Below are 10,498 nucleotides of genomic sequence, written 5' to 3' on the forward strand. Positions count from 1 at the left end.
TTTGCAATTACAGAGGTCAAACGTTTCCTATAGTTTTTCACCAGGTTTGCACACACTGCAGGAGGGATTTTGGCCCACTCCTCCACACAGATCTTCTCTAGATCAGTCAGGTTTCTGGGCTGTCGCTGAGAAACACGGAGTTTGAGCTCCCTCCAAAGATTCTCTATTGGGTTTAGGTCTGGAGACTGGCTAGGCCACGCCAGAACCTTGATATGCTTCTTACAGAGCCACTCCTTGGTTATCCTGGCTGTGTGCTTCGGGTCATTGTCATGTTGGAAGACCCAGCCTCGACCCATCTTCAATGCTCTAACTGAGGGAAGGAGGTTGTTCCCCAAAATCTCGCAATACATGGCCCCGGTCATCCTCTCCTTAATACAGTGCAGTCGCCCTGTCTCATGTGCAGAAAAACACCCCCAAAGCATGATGCTACCACCCCCATGCTTCACAGTAGGTATGGTGTTCTTGGGATGGTACTCATCATTCTTCTTCCTCCAAACACGTTTAGTGGAATTATGACCAAAAAGTTCTATTTTGGTCTCATCTGACCACATGACTTTCTCCCATGACTCCTCTGGATCATCCAAATGGTCATTGGCAAACTTAAGACGGGCCTTGACATGCGCTGGTTTAAGCAGGGGAACCTTCCGTGCCATGCATGATTTCAAACCATGACGTCTTAGTGTATTACCAACAGTAACCTTGGAAACGGTGGTCCCAGCTCTTTTCAGGTCATTGACCAGCTCCTCCCGTGTAGTTCTGGGCTGATTTCTCACCTTTCTTAGGATCATTGAGACCCCACGAGGTGAGATCTTGCATGGAGCCCCAGTCCGAGGGAGATTGACAGTCATGTTTAGCTTCTTCCATTTTCTAATGATTGCTCCAACAGTGGACCTTTTTTCACCAAGCTGCTTGGCAATTTCCCCGTAGCCCTTTCCAGCCTTGTGGAGGTGTACAATTTTGTCTCTAGTGTCTTTGGACAGCTGTTTGGTCTTGGTCATGTTAGTAGCTGGATTCTTACTGATTGTATGGGGTGGACAGGTGTCTTTATGCAGCTAACGACCTCAAACAGGTGCATCTAATTTAGGATAATAAATGGAGTGGAGGTGGACATTTTAAAGGCAGACTAACAGGTCTTTGAGGGTCAGAATTCTAGCTGATAGACAGGTGTTCAAATACTTATTTGCAGCTGTATCATACAAATAAATAGTTAAAAAATCATACATTGTGATTTCTGGATTTTTTTTTTTAGATTATGTCTCTCACAGTGGACATGCACCTACGATGACAATTTCAGACCCCTCCATGATTTCCAAGTGGGAGAACTTGCAAAATAGCAGGGTGTTCAAATACTTATTTTCCTCACTGTATTTCCTAATGTTGGGTTCACATCTCTTCTCTTTATTCCAGAGCCTTTGATGTTTTGTATTGATTATCTTTGAACTGATTATGTAATTGGCATGATACATTTACCTGACATAATAAATTGTAAACATTATTTGATTTTATTCTAACGGACTCTGACATTATTTGATTTTATTCTAATGGACTCTGACATTATTTTGCAGTAAAGAGTTAAAAAAGAATAGTCAAACATTCGCTCACATTTAATGATGCACAGATATCATTAAAAACCTTTTTATTTATGGAGTCAGATGAAATAACGAGAAAATACATATAAGAAAATGTATTTCATTTAATCATTACTTTGCCACGAGAAAAGACCTTCACCCGCTGACCGGATGCCTCCATTGGGCCGATCGAGCCGGGCCTTACAACTACAAAGGCCAAATAAACCTGACTTCTCAAAAACTGCAGCTTATAGTGTACATTCCTTGTAAAATTAAGAACAGTCCTAAGTTTAAAGAGGCACAATAATAGGCACCAAGCTTGAATTCATGCAGATAAAACCATGAAGTTATAATTGACATCAGAAGTGGTAGTCAGAAGTTTTTCTGGTGAAGACTAAGGCACATTAGGAGAGGATTCTTTAGTTCTTTGATTTGGATCATAAACTGGTGCAGATTGAGTCGGATAGAAAACAGGCAGCATGGCATTTGGATTTGGGTAAAGCCCTGCAGCAGCTCCTGGATAGGGCAGTGCTGAAGGGTCATTCAGATTGGGGTAAAGTTCTGCATATGGAGGTGGTTGTTCACCAGGATAGGGCACAAGGTTAGCCTGAGGCGGCGGATATGGCTGGAATCCCCCAGGTGGGCCTTGCCAGGGAGGACATTGTTGGTCAGCTGGAAGAATAACCACAGGGAATTTGACTTCTGGATCTGAGGCAAAAGACACATCCAGATAGACCTGAAAGACAACCATGTACAGAATAGTTCAAGTAAACTGTGAAACTATGTGTCGAAGTTACAAAGTAGAGAAAACAAATTATTTATTTTTGCTTTACTCTTTGTAAGAAAGTATTGTATATGCTGTAAAATCAATGTTGTTATAGTCTCTTTTACCACACAAATTAGAAAGCATTTGAGAAATTTGTGACAATTAAAGGAATAGTTACTACTTCCATTTTCTTTTCTTTTAATGGTGAGTAAATGAAAGAATTAGTATTATTTTTAATTCTTTATTTATTTAGATTTTATTCTAAATTTCTTCTGCAGAATACAAAAGAAGATATTCTGACATTTGAAGAATATTTCAACGGTTTCAAAATATCTTCTTTAGTGTTCCAAAAAAGGAAAGAAAGTTGTACAGGTTTAAAATGATGAGGGTGAGTAAATTTTAATTTGGAGGTGAACTGTCACTTTAAATATAGCAATACTAAGGAAGATAAAATAGCACCTTGAGATCATACTGCACTTTTAGAATTCTGCAGTTTTCAATGGTGACAGTCAGGTCACGTGGAAGGTTTATGTCCACTACAGATTTAGTCTTTTCTCCAGATGGGATGCGATCTTTAGTTTCTTTGACTATATACTTAAGTCCTCCATTAGTGCTGCTGCCAGCAATGAAGGTCTGTTTCTGCTTGAGGCTGTACTTTAGCTTGACGTCACGAGATGAAGAGTTGTCAATAGCAACAGAAACTCTGATTGTTTCACCTGCAGCAATGTAAGGAATTATAAGGAGTTAGATACATTTATCAACTATGGAAAACAAATACAAAATTACTAGATAAAGCAGTGTTTTCATTTAGTGTGTTTAGGAGAATAAAGTAGTCACATTCAGAGAAATTGGAGATAAATATCAATAGAAATATTTACATCCAGGATTTTTATGCAGTATCTCAAAATGTGCATACAAACATGTTGATGGAAACCCGGCCACTGGCATTACAGGCTAGTGTCTTTAGTTTATGCAGCTTTGAGTTGCTTAAGAGATACATAGATTATCACCTTGCATATAGCCAGTTTTGTCCGCTGTTACTGTCATTGACATTTTTCCTGAGCCAAAAAGTTTAATCTTCTTGTCTTCTGTTCCAGATTGTGGTTGCTGTATATATATATGTATACAAAAACATTTTTTTTTTATTTTTTTTTAAATAAGTAAACTAAAATTACATAGAATTTTCTATAAGCTCTAGGTCACAAGCAAATGGTTTAAATCACATTACATGAGTTCTGATAACAGTATAAGCAGTTACATAATCTCTCTATTTATCAAAAGATGAACACCAAAGAGTCAAACATGGTATTATAATTCATACCAGTAAATGATCATTGGTCCCATCATTCCTGGGCAAAAATGATATTTCCGTACATGTAGAAGATGATGGCCTCCAAGACCTCTTCAGCTTTACCATCAACACATACTTAACTGAGCCATACTTTCCTTTAAAAGATGGAGGCATATTTCTGAAATTAAGGTAAAATAAACATCTTTTAGTTTTCAGAAAAGACTGACAAGCATTATTATAGTGCATAATATGGTCCTATGTGCACTTTAGCAATTGCAACTCTATGATAAGTTTTAATTTATTCCAAAAAACTGTTAGCATAGGCTACCTGCATATAATATACTTTACAACTTTTGAATGAAGTGCCATCGGAGCAAAGAGGATAGATGTAGGCCTACCAAGAGGTGAAACTCCGTTGTAGTTTTGATAACAATCGCTAGATGGCGCTGCTGTCGCCATTTTGGACTGAACCAACGGCTTTACCGTTAGCACAACTACCGTATACTTTACAGCATTAACATTATGTCTGGAAATAATTGGAAACTAAGAATCAACTATCAGTGCACAACCAATCAACTAACATTTCATAGATTCCCCAAAGATCCAGAGAGGTAAAGTAGAAAAGGTTTTTATTAACGTTAAAGTGAGCTAACGTCAACAATAACAGGTGCTGTAACGTTAATGTAAGCTATCCCATAACCACAGTAACAGTTTGTTAACGTTATGTATTTGGAAATTACATAACGAAATTGAGTCAAGACTCAAAATGGGCTTTTTAAATCGCATATTTTCAGAAATATATGAACAACTAACCTGGCAAATGACCGCTTTATTAATTCATTGTTATCACTAAATTAACCCTTTAATAGGTGGTTTGCAGTCACGTGATTGTGATGACGCGCGAAATTCAAATGGAGGGCAGGAAGTGAAGAGCGGAATGGACGAGATGGAGGAAAGTCCGTACTGTACTACTTTAGACGCTATTACAAAAGAAAGATATAACAAAAAAATCGAAACATATGTTGGACGTGATCTTTACGTTATGAAGAGGAGCGATTTTCTAACTGAATTGAAAGATTTGCCTTTAATGTTACGTTTGTCTTCAGTTACAGGGGTAACTTACAAACCCAAAGAAAAGAAGAAACAATTACTCTGACTTTACAAAGTTCGGAAACTGGTACGTTACACAAACATACTAGCCACATAAGTTGTATTAATTCACCTTTGACGAGGTGATCACTGCACACACGGGCATTTTCCGATTTGGCTCCTCCCGACCGCAGACGTAGGTTTGCAAGCAGAGTAGGCGGCCAGCCGATTTTGCAGGGGCTTCAGTCCCGAATGTATTTTGAAATTTTTACGACAAATATGAAACCGGACAATAGCCTATTGTAAACCTCCGAAATCATAAGTTGCCTTATTTCATTGTGCTATGGCTTTGCTGCTGTCTTTGACTGGTGATGAAATCTGTCTCACACAGAGACGCACCACGTGAGCGATTTCAGCCTATCCTAGATTTCTCCAGGATTTGCGCGCAACAGCAAACAATCTCACAGCAATTAAATTTGTTTTATAAATAACGCAGTCAAGCAGCGCCGCACAGTCCTCTGTCAGATGAGATGTTGTCACGGTATATGTCCGAATATAAAACTCAGAAACACAAACTTTCCTGTCATGTCAGCCGTGCGCTCGAGGCGCGCACTCTTCAATATCACGCACTAATGCAATCAATACATCTAGCCTAAATCGTTCATGACATTCTTTTAACTATAAGCAACCCAATTTGTCTAGATATGTAATATTATTTCCTTTGTATAATGAGCTTGTCTTTGTTTTAAATTATATTGTATTTTTATTGTGAGTGCATGTGAACTGCTGCACAGTCGTGTGATTTAGTCAGCTTGATTAACATTATTACAATGTATTCCTATTTAACACAAATGCTCTTTGCTAATTATAGAAACTATAAGCAAAATTGAAAAGTTTGATCGATTTGAGCAACCATAAACGACGCAAAACATAGGCATTTTTAGTTTGTTATAGTGCTTCCTAAATATAGCACAACACTTCCTGCCCTCCATCTGCATTTCGCACCATGGCAACGCAGTGACGTGACGTCATATGCAAACAAGCTATTGTCTTTTCCCTTTAAAGAGGATTATCTGAACAAATAATGTTGAGACTAGAAATGCATCTCGTTTCAACAATATTACGTAAAACATACCTGTCTAGAGTGCCATACAAATACTTTTTCCGAAGCAATGGAATCTTCAATTTTAAAGGCACACTGTGAAGGAATTGTGTTTTTGTCAAACAGCGACCCCTAGAGTCGCTATGGAATACTTGCACTGTCGTAAATACCCCTCCTTTTCTCAGATCGGATAGCTATCTGATTTATTTAAAAAAATCCCTTTTACACCTGGTCACATAAATGTGTTTTTGCGAAACGGATTTAAATCCGATCTTCAATCCCTGCGCTGTATGCAGATTTAATGGAGTGCACGTCACCGAAAGCAACAGATATGAGCTGCATTTTATTGATCATCAGCTAAAATTTCAAAATCAAAGACCACAATAAGAGAGAGCAGTAACAGCCCTGGTAAGATCATTTCATTTCTTTACTTTTAATGATGATGATTGTGTGTTAAGCGTCTGCGACTTACTTTCACTTTGATTTGCGATAGTTTGCACGTTCTCTTGATGACTATGCTCAGTTGCTCATCTGCGGTGATGCGTGTTCCAGTAGCGTCGTCATATCTGGCAATAACATATAGCCTATAACATGCTCTCACACGTTTTTATTTTTAGCATTTTTGAGAGGAGTACAATTTACATGTGGTTTCAACAACCAGATGCATTTACACTTGTCCAGTTTCGTCTGGAATGCGGCACAGACCTCCTCCTGAAGTGGTTTGAGCGATCGGATTCAAATCCGTCTTGAATGCGTTTCGGAGGGCATTTACACCTGGTCTTTTCACGATCGGATAGCTATCCCATCTGAGAAAACGCATGAAGTGGCCAGGTGTAAACAGCCCCATGACAAAAACATACGCACGAAAGCCGAAAACAAACACTGGTTGGCCTCTCACGTCCAAATTTGACGAAGTGGTGGGGGAAGTGATGTATGCCGTAAAGCAGTCGAATTTTGTAGTTCTTTTTGTGCTCTGGTTACTACCCGAACCCCGAAGTTACATAGTGCCAGTAAAAGCGATACAGACCCCGTCAGGCTATGGCAGACGTGTCATTCAACCTATTGTAAGTTGATGTACCATCACAAGGGTCTTGGAAATATATTATGAAGGTTGAAAAGTTTCACAGTGTGCCTTTAAGGCCCTATATGGTTCTTATTACCAGTCACCGGTGGGCGATCGAGACGCTTTGGCTTCACTTTTCAGGGCTTGTGCGGCACGCTTGGTTTAGACACAATATTGGTAGATCTATTTGTAAAATCTGTTTACTTTAGCAATCTTTGTGATATTGTATGCCAACAGTGACAGTTCAAAAATGGGAAATGGCACTTCTTGTTTGTTTTTTCACCAAAATATAAAAGTATATTGAGAAATCTTTAAAACTTGAGTTACAGGCATGCAAACTTGGGGCAAAAAACACAAGAGCTTTTTCCCATTTTTAAACTGCTACAATTGGCATATAATGCAACAAAATTTGAACATATTTAAAAAATAGATCTACCAATCTCTGTGTAAAAAAATAATAATGATGATGCCATCTTTCTAAAGTCATTTTTACCCCCTGTAATCTGGCTCCAAATCTCAGGTGAAAATTGTCATTTGAACCCCCTCTACAAAATAGTGGATTACAGTCAATATGCATCCATATATTTAATATTTTGGCTTTCAACACTATTTACAGGCCTCATTCATTAACACCAGATTCAAGGACTTTTTCAAGCACCTTTTATTTTGACCTTTTAAGACAATAATACAATAAGACAATATACAGGGTTTGTTACTGCCAATCTGGACAGTTCCAAAGACCTACTGTATATCATTACTGCAATAAAATCCAATTAGGAGAGAGGGCTGGTACAGTGTACGAGAGAGAGTGGGTTTGAACCAGAGATGCAGTTTGTATCTTTCTCATTCCTGCTTTTAATATTTATTTAACACTGGTTTTCTTTTTCATGAACCATTACTTGATTAAAAATATTAAAATATGGGAGAATATGCAGGGTTGCTGCACTTTTTTTAAAAGTAAAATTTAAGGCGTTTTAAGACCCTTTTAAGACCTGAAGAAATACAAATTAATACTGTACATCAGAGGTGTGCAATGACAAAACATAATATCTCAATATGTTCAAAGTTTTGTTGATAACAATAATTAGCTAATATTTAGCTGAGTGTGTTTTTATGCTGGTACCATGGCTGGTTTAGGTTAAGTTAATTAAATTGATTTTCAGGGGCATTTTTTACCTTATATAAGGGCATTTTTTCTAAACTTATTAGATGTTTCGCATTGCCTTATATGTCAAATTCTAACTTTCAAATTATATTCAATTGAAATAATAACAGTATAGGTCAGTTCCCAATCAAATGAAATCATTATTAACAAAATCCATCTTTGCAGTGCAGAGGGGACACAGAAGCGGCATCAAAAGTGGCATTAATATATGTACAATTTCATAAATAATTTCTTATTCAATATTTAAATATGAAATGATTTCTTAATTTCCCTGGCACTGACTGAGTTAAACAGCTCCACGCTTCTCACAGGTTTATCATGCAGAGCTCGCATCACGATCCATGCGCTCACGGCGCTTCTTCATCAGTAGCGCCGTTTCATTCTTGCTTTCGCAGCGCATAAAGGCCAATTTTTTAAATAGCACCATGCTATTCTAACAAAATTTAGTTAAAGTACTTTCAAGAAGCGTGGGAACCCTGTATTTGTTTGTCTTAAGAAAAAAATACTAACCAAATCAAAACTTTAAGCTGGGAAAGTTTCCGAAATTTGGTATATGGCACGGAATGACCCTTAATATTTATATGCTTTATGTTCTTCTTTATATTGTGTTTATCGCCTATTATTTTTAACTGTTCACATATTTACACAATAAAGAACAACTACCATTGAAGTACCATAGATTGTGTTTTATCACTCACTGTTGAGGAAGCTGAAAACTGAATGGAAAAACATGACTTCCTGGTCTAATCACTGGTCCATCTGTGAAACAGAAGGCATGTTAGTGTGGGTTAAAAGAGTGTTGTGTGTTCCTCTTTCAACAAGCATAATTAGTCAAATGCCAGCAAACAATCTTTTCAGGTTTCCTGCAACTGTCATTGTCATTTAGTTTTATGTCATTTACTTATTAGTGCAATGTATATGAAAACTCATCACTTACAAGTCTCTCCACTTACAAGAGTGGTGTTCATTTCGCTTTGTCCTTTAGAAATATAAGAAGTCAGTTATTATTTCCCAATCTTATCACACACACACACACACACACAGAGAGAGAGAGAGAGAGAGAGAGAGAGGGGGAGTGCCCCTACTTTGATTTATAAGTTCACTATGAGCATTTATTTTGCCATTAAATTATTATATATTTAAATGATGCACACATAGTACTACTACTTATAATACATTTTTAAAATTTTGTTCAACTTACCTTTTTTCGAGCTCTCTTGAATGAAGTATTGCTTTAGTTTGAAGTATCTCTCATGGTCGCTGTAGGTTGTTATTTCGTCATCGCCTGAACTTTCAGTCCATCTCACGTCCGCATCTCCCGTGAACTTCACAAAAAACTTATCCACCTTTATTTCTTTGGTCACTTCCAAAACAACTCGCCCCTCCACAATGTCCCCACTAGTAAAAATATTGCTTTCATTAATGGGGTCGTAATGGAGAATAAGCTCTTTGATGGATCTTGACATTGTATTATTATGTATACACACAGCAAGCGGTCTCGTCTTCTCGTTCTCGTAGGTGAAGCGTTAGCAGGGGTTGAGGGTAGGGTTGCCAACCGTTCCGTATAATACGGAATCGTTCCGTATTTTACACATAAAAGTCTTGTTCCGTATTGAACTGATACGGAACGCACTTTGTTCCGTATTTTTGATAATCAATTCAGTGCAAATCCATGACAGACACATAGCTTCTAATATATGTCAGACTATGAACGAAGACAAGAAAAAAAAAAACCGACGGTGCGGTAGATACTAATTTCTCCCTCTGTTTGTCTATGATCAGCGTAGCGTTTTTAACATCTTGGAACATCATCAGAGAATGCCCTTTTAATTGGTCGTTTCAGTCATTGTGAGTCACGTATCGTAGCAACGATGACGACAAGTGACAACAGCGGGAAATGTAAAAATGACTACCTCCGAGCAGCCGGCGAAAAAGAAAAGAGCACAAAAATATAGAATTGAATGGGAAAATGACTACCAACCCGTGGTTGTAATGCGTGAGGGACAATGAATACAAGGCCAATAAGAGCGATGTCAAGGTTCCTTGTCCGTCAGACGTCTCCAGAGGCTGATATGGTAGGCTATGTAATCATGTGGATTTTTAAAACTCAAATATAGGTGATAAGAAAGTGATTATATTAAAAGAGATAGTACAGGTTTAGCCTAACATTGTAAAGAAATCAAAAAAGTACACATGGAAAAAATAGCTGCACAATGTGCTTAGTCTGGAGGTTTATTTATTTCTGTGAGATTTTCCATGTGCATACACAGGTGTTGTATTGCTTGAATGCAGTATTTGAGTGCAATATTTTAGATTTTCTTTATTAGCTGTTTTTTTATGTATTATTGTTTTGCACTGGAAAGAAAGTTAACTATAATGGAAGTATAATTATATAAATATATTTGCACTACACCTCCTTAAAATGTTGTCTAATTAAATTTAAAATATAATTTT

At 37.5% G+C, this 10,498-nt stretch overlaps 1 protein-coding gene across 2 annotated transcripts; it reads right to left on the reverse strand.

Annotated features, from left to right (window-relative positions):
* Positions 1 to 1,619: 1,619 nt before the first annotated feature.
* Positions 1,620 to 9,537, reverse strand: LOC311082923 (arrestin domain-containing protein 3-like). Of its 2 annotated transcripts, XM_084114109.1 has the most exons (7): positions 9,246 to 9,537; positions 8,982 to 9,023; positions 8,743 to 8,803; positions 3,656 to 3,803; positions 3,345 to 3,441; positions 2,794 to 3,050; positions 1,620 to 2,304 (listed from the first exon to the last, which is right to left on the reverse strand). In XM_084114109.1, exons 1-7 carry the CDS (start codon positions 9,508 to 9,510, stop codon positions 1,963 to 1,965), a joined length of 1,212 nt encoding a protein of 403 aa, XP_083970235.1. In that variant the 5' UTR covers positions 9,511 to 9,537; the 3' UTR covers positions 1,620 to 1,962. The 2 variants fall into 2 exon arrangements, with proteins under 2 accessions (XP_083970235.1, XP_083970236.1); XM_084114110.1 differs by lacking the exon at positions 8,982 to 9,023 and having other exon boundaries at positions 9,246 to 9,536.
* Positions 9,538 to 10,498: the final 961 nt, after the last annotated feature.

This window comes from Abramis brama (assembly GCF_963993115.1).
Source record: "Abramis brama genome assembly, chromosome: 5".
Taxonomy (NCBI): domain Eukaryota; kingdom Metazoa; phylum Chordata; class Actinopteri; order Cypriniformes; family Leuciscidae; genus Abramis; species Abramis brama.